This window comes from Microtus oregoni, unplaced genomic scaffold (assembly GCF_018167655.1).
Source record: "Microtus oregoni isolate MIOR12 unplaced genomic scaffold, Mior012 000001F_ref0000356, whole genome shotgun sequence".
Lineage (NCBI taxonomy): Eukaryota > Metazoa > Chordata > Mammalia > Rodentia > Cricetidae > Microtus > Microtus oregoni.
Window position 1 is genome coordinate 33,198,193 of NW_024543060.1, and position 18,838 is coordinate 33,217,030.

At 42.0% G+C, this 18,838-nt stretch overlaps 1 protein-coding gene across 4 annotated transcripts in view; it reads left to right on the forward strand.

Annotated features, from left to right (window-relative positions):
- Pibf1 (progesterone immunomodulatory binding factor 1) overlaps positions 1-18,838 on the forward strand; it is a 149,491-nt gene that overhangs the window by 95,722 nt on the left and 34,931 nt on the right. For 3 of the 4 annotated variants that reach the window (XM_041675467.1, XM_041675485.1, XM_041675476.1), the window contains 2 exons: positions 10,988-11,118; positions 18,181-18,265. The exons of the other annotated variant lie outside the window; for it this stretch is intronic. In XM_041675467.1, coding sequence (XP_041531401.1) covers positions 10,988-11,118; positions 18,181-18,265 — 216 coding nt within the window. The remainder of the gene's footprint in view (positions 1-10,987; positions 11,119-18,180; positions 18,266-18,838) is intronic. 4 annotated transcript variants of the gene reach the window in all.

The following is an 18,838-nucleotide window of genomic DNA, read 5'->3' on the forward strand; positions in this document are numbered from 1 at the left end:
CCAAAGTCCCTCCACAGTCCTCCCAAAAACATGGTCAAATTTGTCATAGCAACACCCCACTCCTGGTACCAATTTGTCTTAGGTTTATGTTGTAATGAAACACCATGACAAAAGCAAGTTGGGGAGAAAAGGGTTTATTTGGCCTACACTTCAGTATTGCTGTTCATCCTTGAAGGAAGTCAGGACAGGAACTAAAATAGGGCAGGATCTGGAGGTAAGAGCTGTTGCAGAGACCACAGAGGCTGCAGCTACTGGTTTGCTTCCCGTGGCTTACTCAGTCCACCTTCTAGAAGGACCACCAGCCCAGGGATGACACCATCCACCATGGGCTGGACCCTCCCCCATGATCACTAAATGAGAAAATTTACAGCTGGCTCTCTCATCAAGGCAGATTCTCAACTGAGGCTCCTTACCTCCGATGACTTTTAACTTGTGTCAAGTTGACACACAAAACCAACCAGTACAGATGTGTTCTCCTGACCTACGTCCCTCCATAGGACATGTTCTCCTGGCCTTTGTGGCTCACTAGGTCGTGTGAGGTTCTTTTAGCTTTTTAACTGCTTTGCAGATTGCCCTGTTGTTGACCTGAGCAATTTGATGGTGGTGGGTCTGCTGTGGTTTCTTTAGATTTGCTGTGTTTGGGTTCTCTTGAATTTCTTTTATGTGAAGTCAGTAAATTTACCCTTTTTCCCCGTCCTCTATTTCTTTAGGGAACTCCAGGTGGCATGTCGACTGCTTTAAGCTGTCCTCATGGAGCTAATGCTGCACTGTGTGTTTTCCGTCCTTGTTCTGCTTTTGATTTTATGTGATTTCTTTTGTGGTGTCACATCCTCTAATGCTCCTTCACAGCCTGTAAATGGCCATTAATCTAACCTAGTCTCTTCTCACTCAAATTCTAGCTTACAGTTCTGAAAGCCCAATTTGCACCTTTGTGAAGCTTGTAAGTCCCGAATTAACATTCTCAAACCAACCTTTTTTTTGGGGGGGGGACGTAATTTTTCACTTTATTTTTATCTTTGAAGGTTTGATTCAAATAGAATTTGTCAGTATGTGACAGTTTCGTACATGTTTATAAAGCATTCGAATCACACTCGTTCCCCTGACCGGCTCCCATCCCTGCTGACACTTTTCTATGCCAGAGATTTCCTACTTTCATATCTTGTGTGTGTTTGTGTGTATGCGTGCTTGTGTGTGTGTGTGTGTGCGCGCGCGTGTGTGTATGCCTGTGTGTGTGTGTGTGCATGCACGGACAGGCACAAGTGTGTGTCACACTAAGTATAACCATGACTGCCTGCGTGGGCATTTTCGGGGAGCTTTCCATCAGGATGTGGGTGACTCACCCAGTGACTGTGACTAAAGATCAAGGCACTCCCTGTCCCATTAGCCATCCATTACCCAGAGCTCCTTGGGAAGATGCAGGATTCCCGAGCCTCTTCTCCATCCGTGATGTGACCAAAGGTTGTTTTACGCAGCCTTGTGCAGGCTCGGCATGAAAGCGTAGCTGCTGAGAGTTTGTGCCCAGAACACAGCATCCACAGTCTTCTTCCACACACCCCCACTCTTACATTCTTCTGCTCCGGCTTCCTTGACCTACCCTGAACTTTGGAGCAGGTGATAAAGCTCTGGTTTAGTGTTTAAGTTGCTCCTTTCTGAGGGAAGATGGAGTGGGGATCTGAGAGGGGAATCTATTTTCAGTTTTAAGAAAAAAAGTCACTCGAAAGTCTCAGCACCTTGACCAGCTGTCTGCATTAAGCTCTGTTGGCTTCATGAAGAAATTTCCCTGATGTGTCTGAGAACATGTCTTAGTCATATCTAAGTGAAGGGTTATCAACCTGTTTAACAAAGGCAAGTGACCGCCCCAACTGTCAACTTGACACAAAAAAAGTCATCTGAGAGGAAGGAACCTTAATTACATGCCTCCATAAGATCAGGCAAGCCTGTAGGGCATTTAATTAGTAATTGATGGAGGGGGCCAGCCCATTGTGTGGGTGGTGCCATCCCTGGGCTGCTGGTCCTGGAGTCTGTAAGAAAGCAGGCTATGCAAGTCTTGAGGAGCAAGCCAGTAAGCTGCCATGGCCTAACCATCAGCTTCTGCCTCCAGGTTCCTGCCCTCACTGCTTGAGTTCCTGCTCTCACTAATTTTGATGATGAACTGTTACATGGAACTGTGAGCAAAATAAGCCCTGTCCTTTGATCATGGTGTCATCACAGCAATGGTCATCCTAACTAAGCTACCAGCCGTGGGCCTTGAAGCAGGTCCACAGCACCAGCATGAACGCCGTACTGTGCAGTTGGCCCCACACCCACCCAGAGCACAGTTGTTCACCCTCCTGTAACCGTCTAGCCACTGTGTACTAGTGGCAGATCTTGTCTTACAAGTCACTGATGTAGCTTAAACGGTCTACAGCTGGCTAAGAACAATGCTGGCTCTTTTCCCTAGCTGACTACATAGTAACTTCTGGCAGTCTGAAAGCTAGTCAGCAAGGCAGGGGTCATTTCCATGTCCTGCAACCAAGGTATTGTGTATTCACCAACAGGGTCTTACCATTTAGGTTGATGGACATCCCAGAACAATATAATAGCCTACTTATTTGGGGGCCTCTGAAGCCATCTTAGCCAACAACTCACAGGCAAGTTTCCTAATCTGGTACTGGGGTTTTCATTTCCTATCTCCTAGGTTCTCGGATCAGCATTATCCACCTGTGTAGATGACCTCCAGCCAAGCTCCTTTTTTCATTGCTTTTTAAGATTATCTCTGTAATGCAGTATGGACTTCTGCGGGTGTGTGCCCAGGAGTAGTCTCCTGGATCATATGGTAGTGCTATTTTTACTTTTTGGAGAGAACTCCAGACAGGGTTCCATTGTGTCTGTGCCAACAGTGTGTGTGAGTGCTCCTCTTTCCTGGCGTCCTCACTGGCACTTTATTTCCTCTGTGGAGTGAGATAGAATCCCAGTCCTGCTCTGGGAAGTATGCATCTCAAAGTAGTTTGTCTCTTAAACATTAGCCATTTGTGTCTTTTATTGAGAATTCTCTGTCCATTTCATATTTTTTTATTCTTTTCTTATACAGCACATCCCAACCACAGTTTCCCCTCCCTCCACTCCTTCCAGTACTTCCCCAGCCTCCGCTCTCCCCAGATCCACTCCTCTGTTCCCCTTCAGAAATGAGCAGGCCTCCCAGGGACATCAGCTGAACATAGCATAGCAAGCTAACAATAAGGCTAGCTACAAACCTCATATAAAGTCTGAACAAGGGAACCCAGTAGGAGGAAAAGAGTCCCAAGAGCAGGCAAAAGAGTCAGCCACTCCATCCACTCCCACTGTTAAGGAGGCCCACAAGAACACCAAGCTTCACAACTATCACATATATTCAAGGGCCTAGGTCAGACATGCAGGCTCCTTGACTGTCAGTTAAGTCTGTGCATGCTTATGTAAGAGACTGAATGCTTGATTGATTCTGTGGGCCATGTTCTCATGGTGTCCTCAACCCTTCTGCTCCTACAATCCTTCTTCCCCCTCTTCCACAGAGTTCCCCTGAGCTACGCTTAGTATTTGGCTGTGGGTCTCTGCATCTGCTCCCATCAGCTGCTGAGAGAGGCCTCTTGGATGACAGTCGGATTAGGCACTGATAATGAGTATAGCTGAATATTAATCATTAGAAATCATTACATTGACTTTTTTTTTTTTTTTTTTTTTTTTTGCCAGATATGTCTGGTTCTATCCTAGGTCTCTGGGCTTTCCAGCCTCTGATTCCTGGCCATTCAGTGTCAGCCATGGTCTCCCTCTCAGGGTGTGGGCCTCAAGTTGGACCAGTCATTGGCTGGCCACTCCCACAAGTTCTGTTCCACCATTACCCCAGCACATCTTGCAGGCAGTACAAATTGAAGGTCGAAGGTTTTGTGGCTGGGTTGGTGTCCCAGTCCCACCACTGGAAGCTTTGCCTGGTTAAAAAAGATGATTGGGGGCTGGAGAGCTGGCTCAGAGGTTAAGAACAGTGACTGTTCTTTGAGTGGCACTGAGTTCAATTCCCAGCAACCACATGATGGCGCACACCATCTGAAATGAGATCTGGTGCCCTCTTCTGGCAGGCATGCAGTCAGTCAGAACACTAATAATATTTTTTTTTTTAAAAAAAGACAATTGGTTCAAGCTCCATATTCCCCATTACTAGGACTCTTCACTAGGGTCACCCTAGTAGATTCCTGGGTGTTTCCACTGTGCTAGGTTTCCACATCAACCCCCAAATGCCCCCCCCAATTCCAGTTGTATTTCCCAGTACTCTTCCACCATGTCTGAACCCTCCTGCCTCAAGTCCACCTGCAAAATCTCTTCTGTTTCCCCTTCCCAAGGAGACGCAAGTACCCCACCTTGAGCCCTCCTTGTTACTTAGTCTCTCTCTGGGTCTGTGGATTGTAGCATGGCTATCCCTTATTTAACAGCTAATATCCACTTATAAGTGAGTACATATCATGTTTGTATTTCTGCCTCACTCAGGATGATTTTTTTTTCTAGCTCCATCCATTTACCTGAAAATTTCATGATCTCATTTTTCTAATGGCTGAGTAGTATTCCATTGTGTAAATGTATCACATTTTCTTTATCCATTCTTACATAAAGCTAGCCATAGCCTACTTTCAAACTTCATTTTCTCAACTATAAATATAATCGCAATATTGTTTTAGATATACTTGTGTATGAGTTCTATTATTATGTCTTTCCTTGGTTGGGTTCAGTTAAATCCATTTACTTCATGAATCATATTGCCATCCTTCATTGCATATAGTAAATCTGTGTGTGCATATAGATGTATGATATATACATTGTGTGCATATATGTGCGTAAGTGCAGATGTATGCATGCCATGGCACCTCTGAATATCAAAGGATAGCCTTGGTTGTCAGTCCTCACTTTGCTACTTTGTTGGAGACACATTTCTCTTTTTTGTTGTCCATTGCTGCATATGCCCGGTGAGGTGGCCCTAAGCCTTTAGGGATTCTCCTGTCTTGCCATGGAAGAACTGGATTCCAGGTACATATTACTGCTCCCAGCTTTTGTGTGCTCTGGGAACTTGAACACAGATGTTGACATTTGCATAGCAAGCACACAGCCATCTCCCCAGCCTGATGTTTGGTGAAATTTTTAGGACAGAGCAAGTCTTCTTCATCAGAGTAACTGTGGATATATATTGTAATATATTTGTCTCAGTCCAAATATTGTAAAATGAAGCCTAAATTCTGTGTTGAGGTGTCAATGTAGAAAGAACTACTTTCTGTTCAGTTTTGATGTCAATGTGAAACTGTTTAAAATGTACAGCCAAGCTTAATGAAGTGGCACCAGCAGCCCTGCCTCCTCCTGACACTGAAGGAGCTGGAACTCAGGAGTTTGAGTCTAACCCGAAACGTAACAAGGTCCTCTCTTTTATGACCAGTAGATAACCAGTCATGGTGACACGTGCCTATAATCTTAGCACTTGGAGGGTAGAAGCTAGAGGTTCGTCTTTTGCTAAGTGGCAAGTTTGAGGCCAGCCTGGGCTACTGTGAGACCCTGCCTTTAAAAAGAGAAATGTGGAGTTGGGGTTTTAGGTCAGTGGTCAACACTTGAAATACAGGGCCCTGGGCTCAATCCTCAGACCCGACAAAAGGAGAGAGAGGGAGGGAGGGAGGGAGGGAGGGAGGGAGGGAGGGAGGGAGGGAGGGAGGGAGATAAATACATAAATAATGTAAATTCTATTGAGAGAAGGTTTGGAGAGATATGGCAAATAGAATCTGAAGAACACAGTTAGGAAAAGGTTAGGGCTGCCACCAGGATGGTAGAGGCAGGAGAACCACAAATTTAAAGCACTCAGGGTGGGGCTGGAGAAATGGCTCAGAGGTTAAGAGCACTGCCTGCTCTTCCAAAGGTCCTGAGTTCAATTCCCAGCAACTGCATCAGGGCTCACAACCATCTGTAATGAGATCTGGTGCCCTCTTCTGGCCTGCAGGCATGTATGTAGGCAGAATACTGAGAATATTGCATACATAATAAATAAAGCACTCAGGGTAAGACTGTCTAGGAAAGTAAGAGCGGTAGGTAAAGGCAGAAAGAGAGACAAGGGAAGGAGAGGGCAAAGAGGATGGGGCAGGGGTGTGATAATTCTCTTCCTGGGGAGACAGTCATGACCAGTTTCTGTCACTTGTGAGCTTGACAGTCCTTGCTGCCACTTTCCCCCAATGCATGTGGAAAGCAACTTTTCCAGAGAGAAATTCTAACTTACCATCTTAACAAAATTAACAGAACTTCCGCTTTTGTCCTAGGAAGGAATTTGGGAGCTGGTTTTCTCTGAACGTATTGCATGTGGCACTTCATCTTTGTGGAGCTGGCATTTAGGATGTCATGTAACTGGATATGAGTGCTCTATTAAATTGGTGACTCATGACAAGTTTTAAAGAAGAATTTGAAATAAAGAGGGTGTCAGGACAAACAAAATTCACAGGAACTGTGACGCAGCCCCAGAACCAGTTTTTAACAAGGTTACATAATCATTAACCATTGTTCCTCTACCTCTTGTGTTTGGAGGCTGCTTTGCTGTGATACTTTATAAAAAGTACCATTTGCTTTAATGATGAGCCACAGAAACGGACATGGGGCACAGATGGTAGGATACTTGCTTCATGTGCACCAATTTCTGTCTTTGATCCCCAGCACCAAGTAAACCAGGCATGGTGGCATCAGCCCGTAATCCCAGAACTTGCAGGTAGCAGCAAGAGGAGGAGGAGTTCAAGATTATCCTCAGTTCCATCCCAAGTTCAAGGCCAGCCTGGGTTACCCTGCCTTAAAATAACTAATTATTGGTTAAACTAAAGATCAGCACATGTACCTGTTTCTTCCATGTGAGTGGTTAATGCACTATAGGGACAAGTAAGTCTGTGTCAAACCTTGTGAGAAGTCTTCAAACTAGCATGATGGAGCCTGTCTTCAATCCCAGCTGCCTGGCTTTTATAGCAAGACAGTTGTTGGGTTTTGGTTTTCAGGTCCTTTGTGATGTTTGTTTTGTTTTGCTTTTTGCTTATTGTTGTTGTGTTTGTTTGTTTGTTGTTGTTGTTTTTTTGTGGAGGTGGTCGTTTCAAGACAGGGTTTCTCAATGTAACAGCCCTAGCTGTCCTGGAAATAGCTCTGTAGACCAAGCTGGCCTCAAACTCACAGAGATTCACCTGCCTCTGCCTCCTGAGTGTTGTGCTACCACTGCTCAGCAATTGTTTTTAAATAAATAAAGATAATAGCAGTGCCAAAACAGTAATCTTGATTATGGTCCATTCTTGAAAACTATCAGTTATTCTAAAGCCAAGGCAATATGCTAAGAACCATTTGCAAAACTCTATGCGGATTCTCCACATACTCACACTTCAGTCTGAACTTACTATACAGGTGAGTCACTTTAAAAATGAATTTCTTGCCGGGCAATGGCATGTCTTTAATCCCAGCACTCGGGAGGCAGAGGCACGTAGATCTCTGTGAATCCAAAGGTCAGCCTAATCTACAAGAGCTAGTTCCAGAACAGGCTCCAAAGCTACAGAGAAACCCTATCTTGGGGGGGAAATTGAATTTCTTGAGGGCGAAAGAAATGGAGAGTTCTTGTTGCTCTTACCAAGAACCCAGGTTCAATTCCTGGTACCCACATAATGGTTCACAATCATCTGTAACTTCAGTTCCAGAGGACTTCATACCCTCTTCTGACATTTGCAAACACCAAACATGCATGTGGTGTATGTATAAGAAATAATTTAAAATTCTTTTAGACTCCAAACTTGACTTTCTCAGGAGGAGCTTTGAAAGAGAAGGAAATTCCTAACAGACGAAGTTGAAATCCTCCTCTCAGCTCTCGCGGGCCCTTCATTCCCATTACATCTGTACTTGGACTCGAGGAGGCACAGAATCATAAATACTCTGTATTTTTCCAGGTTCACAAGTCTCTTCTGGCTGGCTGTTTCCGTGTTGAGCCTTGAACCTTTTCACACACCTGAGCACTGAAGCTCACTAGCATGCTCCATTGTCTTGGGCCAAATGCATCCACCAGGTGCTTCTTAGCATGTGTGGTGTTTTACAACATAGTAGGTATTCTAGAAAGATTTAACAGAAGACAGAAGAGAGAGAGACGCCTTTTGGCCTTATGAAAATGTGCTAAAAAATTTCTTAAGGACACACAACAAAATGTGGTCATGTTTATATTTTGCAAATCTTTAGAGAAAAATAATTTTGGATTGTCTTCTCAGTGTAATTTGAATTAATTTTTAAATGCAAAGTATAATTATGTTTTAAGCAGGTACTACTTTCCTCTGAGTCATACACCAGTGTTTGAAACCAAGGAAGAACAACAATCTTATAAACTGTTATGTCATGACCTGAATCCTGAGGCCAGTGTTGTATGGTGCCTGAGTCATTGGCTACTGAGGCCTTCCTATAAGGAAACGCTCACTAACAACAGGCAACAAGGGATTGGGAAATTTTTTGAACACTTATTACTGTAACCAGAAAAAAAAGGCCTTGAAACTGTATTGGGAAAATTTTTTTAATCAGAAGAATTAAATTCTGTTCAATTAACTTTTTCACAAATACAAAATATCACCTCTTTTTATTAAGAGTTGTATTGTTCTCCGCCAGGGAGTGAAAATAGACTGGGGTGGAGAAAGTGGGGTTATGCTCGGTGGGCGTGAACTCACCTGCCACTACAAGGACAAGTATGGACTAGGCCCTAGAGAACGGGGGATGGGGGACAGATGTCTGGGAGACTCGAGACCCTACACACATTTATAAAGAAATAGATCCTTAAAACAGTCATAGTGTAGCTTCTGTGAGTGTGAGGAAGTCCCAGCACGTGAACTTGATACCTTGGCTCGTTTTGCTGTCTTCAGATCAAATGTGTGTAGTTGCTCTTGTGAAAAACAAAGTGGCCTAAACCGCGTAGGACAGCTGCTGTACCTGCCGTAGTCTGTGCAACTGAAGGAGGCGGAAAGTTTCACACTGCTCATTCCCAAGCAAAGTTTACTAGCTAGCTCTTGTAAATGCTCAGCCTTCCCTCTGCCTTTGGGCCCACCTCACAGGCCTAGCCAGAAGACTGCACTTTGAAACACAAAGCCACTTGTCACTTGAGTTTATTCAGCCAGGGTCAATTGTGTGAAAACAAAGTCAAGGCAATTGTTTGATATAATTGACTAAAGAAACTGGTTTAACGGGTTAGGAGAACTTCATTGGGCCCCATAGTTGAATGTTTCTAAGGTAATTTAGTAAGCTAAGATTCCTGTGACGTCACAGTGGATTTTAAAGAATGAACATCAGAACAAAAGAAAAGTACACCAAAACCCTAGCTAGAAGGGGAAACTTGCCCTTCCAAGATGTTCTCTCCACTGTTCAAGCATTTTCTCTTACTCCGTGTTCTGCCTGCTGCCTGGGTTTGTTCTTTCTTTCTAAACTTTGCACATTTAGCACCGCCTCCCCATCTCCCTGCACCCTCTCTCCTCACCGTCAGGGAGGCTAGTCACCTACTGTTCTCTTGGGTTTCCAATGTTTTTATGAGTATGAGATGTGTGTGTGTCACAGCACAGATGGGGAGGTCACACAGCAAATTTGGAGTTGGTTCTCTTTCTCCCTTTGTTGTAGTCACGTCATTGCATCGGGGCCACACGCCTTTCTCTGCTAGGGTCTTTGCTGCCTGAGCTGTCTCACTGGCCCACTTAACAGATTACTTTTTCTGGCTCCTTAGTTTTTCTGAGACAGGGTCTCCCTACACAGCTCTGTAGTTCTGCTTGACCTTGAACTCACAGAGATCCAGCTGCCTCCGCCTCCCAAGTGCTGGGACTAAAGGCAGAGGACACTATGCCTGGCTTCACTTACTGTTTTCAGAAACTGAGTAGACTGCCTTCCTCAGAAATAGTGAAGTACTAAAGTGCAGATAGAGCTTAAAATTTGTAAGTGTGTAGATGCTAAAGTAGACTTAAGAAGAAAGTGTAAGCAGGTGTGGTGGTGTATTCCTGTAACTCCCACTTAAGAGACAAAACCGTGACTAGATCCTCACAGAGAAACCTTGCTTTGGTGGGGGGGGGGGGTTAAATGATAACTTTTATAGGTTTGGTTTTTGGTTTTTTAGTGTGTTAACTATAGTTTTTTAAATTCTTAATCATATAAAATGATTCAGGTACATGAATTATGTTTTAAAAACTAAAGAAGATATGAAGAAATAATCATTGAATGCTTGTTACATATTTTAAAAAATAAAGTCTAAGCACACCTTTAATCCCAGCACTCGGGAGCCAGAGGCAGGTGAATCTCTGGGAGTTCGAAGCCAGCCTGGTCTTTAAGAGCTAGTTCCAGGACAGGCTCCAAAGCTACAGGAAAAAAAAACTTGTCTCAAAAAAACCAAAAAATAAATAAATAAACAAGCAAATAAATAGTCTAAGTGAAAGATTGTATTTTATGTAGTGAATTTTCATTAAAAGAAATAATATGTATGTGCATGTGTTTGTGATGTATGTATGTATGTGTGTGTGTGTGTGTGTCATTTGGTTGCTCAGATGAACAAATAGAAACTGTGGGTGCCCATTCTTCCAAATTAATATCTATTAGTATTTTACATTTTCATTTAGTGTTTGCAATCATTATTACTTTATTTATAATGACTGTATTGATTAGTCATTTTTTAACCTCCATATGTATACAGATTTTTTAGCATTTCATGGGCAAGAATTGTGGTACACCCTGGGCATAGCATTTAGCTCAGTGCGGGCATGAGATCAGGGTATGTGGTGTGAAGCTCAGTGCGGGCATGAGATCAGGATGTGTGGTGTGTAGCTCAGTGCGGGCATGAGATCAGGGTATGTGGTGTGTAGCTCAGTGCGGGCATGCAGTCCTGGTTTCAGACGCCATGTCAAGAGAAAAATTGCTACAGGACTGAAGCATTGGGGTGACTTCAGTTTGTTACGTTTTCTGCAGTTTAATGACATCTGTGTTTCTTTAGCGTGACAGAGCCAATTCACTGCTAAATCAGACTCAGCAACCCTACAGATACCTCATAGAGTCTGTGCGGCAGAGGGATTCCAAGATTGATTCACTGATGAAGTGTACAGCTCAACTTGAGAAAGACATCAGGTAAACCATCTACACATTTTTATTTGAATAATAAAGACACTGTCAGTCTGCTGCTGTAGATTTATTTGGTTTGTACATTTTAAATAATTTAATCATGAACATAGTCTTCAGTGATCTAAGGATTCAAACTTCACGGCACTGTGGAGAGGCTCACTAAGTAAAGTGCTTGCTGTGTGTGCTGGTGTGTGGGCCTGAGCTTCAATCTCCAGGACCCACTCAGGTGGTTGGTCCTCGGGAGTCCCCGTGCTTCTCGGGCGAGATGGGGCACAGAGACCGGAGGATGCCCTGTCTTAAACGAGACAGAAAGCAGTGAGTGACTCTTGACCCTCCATCCACCATATGCAGCTTGGCTTTACACACCTGTACTAACATGTTATCATCACATTAGGTGCTCATATTTCACCTTGTGATCAGAAGTCTTAGCATGAGCCAGGCAGTGGTGAGCATGAAAATCATGGTATACTTGCTAGCAAAACACTGCCCATGCTAAGGGCACAAGCTCCAACTTTTTCTTGTCCTCCTAGATTCCTTACTGAGCCAGGGGCGGCCAGGAGGAAAGGATTATAATCACGTGTCATCTGGAGAGTCAAGATGGCTTTTTAAACAGGTCAACTTTACACATTTACTGAGATTTGTATTGACTTTGCCAAGAAAACTCTGGGCTTATCTGCCTCTGATCCTTTATATGAAGTAACCCGTGAATTACCTCAGTGTCCATAAATAAATTCCTTTCCAACACCTTTATTTAAAACTGGATCTATATTAAGGGGAAAAAAAACCTTTATGCAAAAGATTTGCTCCATTCATTAGTCACTCACATTCTTTCTTTCTGACTCTTTATTTTTTTTTTTTGTTTTGTTTGTTTGTGTGTGTGACAGTGTTTATACCTCTGGCTGACCTGGACTTGCTCTGTAGACCAGGCTGGCCTCAAACTCAGAAAATCTGCCCTCCTGTGCCTCCCAAGTGCAGGGATTAAAGGAATGCATCAACACACCAAGCCAGTCATTCACATTTGTTAACCTGTTCGTTTATGAGTCTGGGGTTTTATTTTTTGTTTTATGCGTGTGCACGTGGCAGCAAGCAGCCTTACATGATGTGCCCTTTGCCCTCTTACGGCCACCACTTCCAGTTTTTTAAACGGCAGAAAAAGTGATGCTGCATGACTAGAACAAGATTTGAATCATGAGTAGTTGGTTATTCAGCTTAGTTATTAAATTTAAGATTGACATAAAAATTTAATTTTCTGAATAATCATTAAACCACCATGAATGTGAAATAAGAGAAAAATTAGAAAATAGGTTTTTTAAGATGTACAAGTGAAAAAATGAACTGTCATACTTAATTCTGAAATATGATGGTTCTTTGAATGCAAATCATCTTTGTCTCTTGCCATTCCTATCACACCAGAAAAATTGTTCCAGAGCTCTATTGTTGCTCTGAGTTTTTGGTGTTATGATAAAATAAAGTCACATGTATTGTAAATATCAAAATAAGTAAGTTTATTTCTAAAATTACTGTAAAGTTTAAAATGTTTCTTATGCTGGGCGGTGGCGGCACACGCCTTTAATCCCAGCACTTGGGAGGCAGAGGTGGGCGGATCTCTGTGAATTCGAGGCCAGCCTGGTCTACAAGAGCTAGTTCCAGGACAGGCTCCAAAACCACAGAGAAACCCTGTCTTGAAAATTAAAAATAAATAAGTAAATAAATAAATAAATAAATAGAATGTTTCTTATGTGATTACTAACAAATTGATTCCGTTTATTGATGGATTTCACTATAAGGTACATGTTGTAAACAACAGAAATTTCTATGTTCTGCCCTGGATGATCACTAATTATGAAATTAGTTAGTTTAGGGAAACTGAGGAAGAAACTTAAGATGGGCCTTCTTCTTGTAATATATTTATTATAGTTGCAATTTTTATATCATTTTACTTTTATAAACTTGAGAAAGGAGATATAAAAGCCTGGAGAAAAATACCTCTTTTACATTTGCCTTGAAATACTTATTCTGTTAAGAATTAAAGTGACTTTTGGGAGACCTTACCTCATGCTGGATTGCCTTGCCTGCCCATGATTTAGGAGGAAGAGCATGGTCCTGCCTCAACTTGATGTGTCTTGCTTTGTGCAGGCCCATGGGAAGCCTGCGCCTTTCTTAATGGAGATGGAGGAGTGAATGGGGAAGTTTGTGTCTGGGAGTAGACTAGGGAGGGGAAACTGTAGTTAGTATGTAAAATAAATAAAAAAGTTAAAGAAAAATTAAAGTGGCCAAAAACATTTAACATAGAAAAAATAATATGTAGCTGTTAGAAAAGATTACATAGATAAATTTATTCCTTGAAAAAGTAAGCAGCTTGTCCTCCAATAACATGTGATTCTGTTTATTCCTGCCTGGTCGCTCTCTGTAGTCTTAGCCATCATAGTATAGTGCCTCCCTATGTTCTGCCCTGGAAAATCGCCAGTTTCTCTCTTAATAATATATAACAAAGAAAGAGAAGTGGGATCAAGTAGAATGTTTATTAAATGTAAGACTTTGCGTTGATAAATGTTGAAGCCGGGTGACAGATATATACGACTCTCCTTTCCTCTTTTAAAATACTCCTTAATAAATAAAGTAATAAACTTGGGACTGGGGCGGGGGGGGGGGGTAAGATTTATTATTTATTATGTATGCAGTGTTCTGCCTGTATTCTGCCTGCAGGCCAGAAGAGGGCACCAGGTCTCATTACAGATCGTTGTGAGCCACCAAGTAGTTGCTGGGAATGGATTTCAGTGCTCTTAACCTCTGAGCCATCTCTCCAACCAATAAACTTGTTTTTTTAAAAAAAAAATAAATAAATAAAAAAGCCTCTTAAGGGCAGACTGGACAGGCAGGAGAAACGAATAGGTAGTTGGGAGTAAAGTAGTATTGCGCTTGCAGAGAACACCAGAGTTTACTTTCCAACACCCGCACGTGGTAGCTCCCACTGCCTGTGCTCCCACCCTAGGGTACCCTCCCCCTCCTCTAGTTTCTGCAGTTACCCGCGCTCACATGTTCACACACCCACACAGCTCACACACGTGTGCACAGAATTTAAGAGTAAGAGAAGTAAGAGGAAGTACAAGCCGAGGGAGGCGGCATGCTGACTCTGTAAGTAGCTGCGGGAATTACAGTGCAGCCAGAACAAATCAGTAAATCTAGTATCTCGTCAAACTTTCTGTAACAATAAAAATGTCCATGTCTGCTCTCTTAAGTATGATGGCCACTTCCCACATGTTACTGAGGAACAAATTCCTTAGTTCTATTTAAATTAATGTTCACTTTAATTGTCATATTGACTAACGGCGATGATATTGAACTATCAGCCAACCTCTTCATCTCTGAAAGTGGTGTTAACCTAATTGATTTGGTTGTCTGAGGATTAAGATACAGTTTTTAATATGTATAGCATAACATCTAAACATCATAGGCTCTCTTAAGCAGTTGTCGTTGTTGGTACTCATGTGACTCCTGACAGATCTGTGTATCGATAATGATCTTAAAAATGAGAAATAACATTTCTTAGGATGTTGGATTTGGACAAAAAGTAAAACTGCTATAATTATAGCAACAGTAATCTTAAGTCAATGTGGAATTAGCTATCAGAATATTTATTTGAAACAGGGTCCCACTGTAACCCTGGCTGTCCTGGAACTGGCTACTTAAACCAGGTTCCCTTGAACTCACAGATCCACCTGCCTTTGTTTCCTGATGTCGGGACTGAAGGTGTACACCACTATGCTTGCATTACCAAAATAGTGTTTCATAAATTCATAATATATTTTAATAAATTCTGAACTAATATTGGATGTGATATCTTGTTGCCAGGTGAAGCAACTGTCATCTATTGTGAAAAGTCAAAGTAGTGTAATTGTGGCATTAGAATTCTGTCATAAGCTCTGCCTCTTCGTGTATGAATAATAAGGTGTGGTGATGACATTTAAAAGCCACTTACAAGCCTGGCTCGGAGGGGAAGAATACTTGCTGTGTGAACACGAAGACTTGAGTTCAGGGCCCAGCACCCACTTAAAAAACAACTGAAAAGGCTTGATGTGGCCACACACACCTGTAAGGCAGAAAGTGGGGTCACTGGGGCTTGCTGGCTGCCAGCCTAGCTCCAGATTCAGTAAAAGACAATCCCAAGGGAGTAAGGCAGAATGGTAGAAGAGGAAACCTTCTATCTTCCTGTGGTCTCCACATTGGCATGTACACCGGCCCTTATAACACACATGCCTCCACACACACAAGTTAATAAGGTTGTTTATGGTCATCCTCAGCTGTGTATGAGTGTTAGGCCAACCTGGGATACATGAGACCTTAACAATCAAAAGAACTGCGGAAATGAATTATTTTCTTTTAAAATTAAACAATGCCATTCGTACTATTGCTAGCCCTTGCAAGTTTAAACAATTATACAATTTATTCAGTCAAGCACAATACCAATGTGCTACGCCACACTGCCAGACCTATCTATACAGTGCACTTAGTATCCAGGAAGGTTAGAATCAATATGTGCTGAAATAAAATCATCAGAAGCTGCTGGAACGCTCACTGTAAGATGTTGCTAGTAACTGCTTTGAATTCCCCTGTCATTAAAGTAGTAATCTAGTCTAAAAGTAGTACGTTAACCCTCCACCACGCACAGGAGACAGTCAGTCTGGAAAGTCCAGTGTGATCTCTACTTTGGATCTGTGGGGAGCATGGAAAGAGAATAATTAGCATAAGCTTTCTTTCCCTGCTGTCAGTTCTCAGTTTATTCTTAACTAGTAGTTAGAGAAGAAAAGATTACATTGTTAACTTCTCTTACAAGGCTAAGCCAGAGTATATTGATCCAGGAAGTTAAGGTACAATATATCAGGAATATGTTTTCATATAGCAGGTGAAGCAGAGCCATAAACATGAATTCCTAAGTAATAATTAACAGCGAATTGAACAATTATGGGTGTAATATAACATTCAAGATAGACGTGCTCAGAAGGGGGTTTGTTTTCTAGCTTTATGAGTCACACTTGGAAGCTTTATATTTTTAAAAGTAAGTTTCCATTGTTATAAACTATGTCTTTATGAAGACTAGATTTCTGCTGAGAAAGTACATAATATCAGGATTGTGGATTTAACAGTCATCACATGGAGTTTTATAAATTCCCATGTTAAAAGTAGTGTCCCTTGTGAATTAGATATGTCATAGCAAAGACTAAGACTTTGAAAGTATATCCCAGGTCTTCCGGTCACAGAAATGTGGTCTGGAGCAGCCATGATACATGTGGTAAACTGCTCTCTTTCAGACTGCACAGTTATTTTTCTGTGTTATCCACCCAGCCTGGATTCCATAGTGTGTGCCTGTTTTCTGCTTAACTGTAGAACACTTGCTTTATTCTTGAAGAGTTAAATAATATAGCCAAAGCTTTTCTAGAGAATATCCGGTCAGAATCCTTTAATTGCTCCAACATTCCATTCCCATTGCACTGTATTTTATTTAATGGGCTTGTTGGTGTTAGAGAGAGAGAGAAACAGAGAGAGAGAGAGCGCGCGCGCGCACACTGCACATGAGCAAGTGTTTATGCGTTGTGTGTGTATTACTTACATTTAACCTAAACACTCCTTGAAAAGACCTAGTTCTGTTTATGGGACTTGACTTTCATTTTGAGGAGTGTACATCTTAAGATGAAATACAAATAGCTTTGAATTTGAGCATTTCAGGAGCATCTGATGCTTGCCATGCCTTAGAGCCTGGTGGAACGTGGCACTTTGTCCTGGACACCATTTTGTTCTTTTCAGCTGCTCAGCTTAGTAGGATCCCTGGCGCCTACCGCTGCATGTTAGTTTGTTTTTCTGCTGAGCTGCTCGCCTTTATTGGCATTTAATTACTGTTTTCCTCTGAAGCCTGTTTTTCATCTCTGTTAGTAATGGTGTGCAGCATTTATGTAGGGTTTTATGTGTTCAGCACTTTATGTAATCATTCACCAGGTAATTCACATAGCCTCTGACATACATGAGGAGCTTACGCTTTTACAGATGTGGAAACCCTGTTCTGCTGCAGGCTGCACAGCTGAGTGAATGGCACAGTGGGAAACAGGCAGACCTGCCCTGCTCTCCTCAGACAGGTGCTTCGCAGGGAAGCTGACTTCATGGGAGGAGGTGGGATGTTTTCTGTTTGAGTCCTCGGGCTCGCCAGTTCTTCCAGAGTGCTCATTATATTTAAGTTTAAAAAAAAAATCTTCTAATATTTTTGTGATTGGTGACTTTTTGTTAACTAACTTGAAGATGTCTTGCAACAAAATGCTTCTCATTAACTTCACCCTCACAGATTTTTGTCTCAACATTTGAGAAACTGAGCTATTTTGATTTATTATTGCTTTTCTCAATTCTTACAGAGCTGGTCACATAGATTTTTTTTTTTACAAATGACATTATATGAACTATTTCATCTGATTCTTCCCATTAATTTCTGTATATCAAATAGTAAAATTGCAGATAATATAAAGCAGTTCACCATCATTTCTTAGGATTATTATGATCTTACAGGGGACTCTGTCATAAATCAGAACTTACCAATGAGAAAATCACAATGTAGTCATAGAATTTTAATACTGAACTAAGAATTTGGAGACAAATTTATTTTGCAAAGTTTAGAGAAGACTGATTTATTTAAATTATGTCCTTCAAAATTTTCCTATGTGACAAGATAAAAACCACTGTAAGTTCTAGGGATAAATGCTTCCATTCGACTTCTAATGCCCTGTGTTGTAGTGTGTGTGTGTGTGTGTACATCTCCTTTCTTCCTGCCTCCTTGTAGCATTTCAGGAGTGAGCAGTGGGGAACACTGATGTGTACCCACACAGGCAGGAGTCGCGCTGTCACACGCCTCTTACACAATAGCTGAGCCACTCGCTCAGTTAACATTACAGTGTCTGCTCTGCTGTGTCTGGACTACAAACCCCATGTGTCTCCAGTTCAGACCACCAAATGTATGTTTATTCTTTGTGTTTACTGTCTCTTAACTCACACAGCATGGTCACTTTTTAAAACTTGTTTTCTTTCCAGCAATCTAAATAAAGAAAAGTCAGCCCTGCTGCAGACAAAGAATCAAATGGCACTGGATCTGGAGCAGCTTCTAAACCACCGAGAGGTACTTTCCCACCATGTGCAGTGCTCACCTCCTGAGCACTCCCAGATCCATGTTTGCACTAAGATGATTGGCTGCCGGGGTCCTGTGTTCCTCATTTGATCTGTGATGTCTTGTATTTCTAGAGCTAGCTCTCATTTCTGGAATGCCTTTCTAATGTCTCCGTCACTGATTTTCACATTGTGTGACTACTACCTGCTTTATTTGTTTCTGCCATAAGACATTAAGTTTCTTCAGTGTGCCCTGTCTCACCTGTCACCATGCACTCCGTCCTCCTGTGCAATAGTGGACTTTAATTCAAGGGCTTTGGCGGTGGGTCTCCCGTGCCTGAGGCTGCCCTCCAGCTCTCTAGCCAAGGACAGCTGTGAGCTTCTTCCCCTCCTTCAACTCCTAAGTGCCAGGATTCTGGTGTGCACCACCATGGGCAGATTTGTAAGGCTCTTTTATATTTTTTAATTGTTGCTCACCAAATGTTTTTAATTCTTTGAAATTTTAATTTTTTAATTTATAAACTTTATTATAAACCGTTTCATGCAGTATATTTTAATGACATTCATCTCGTTCCCTCAGATCCCC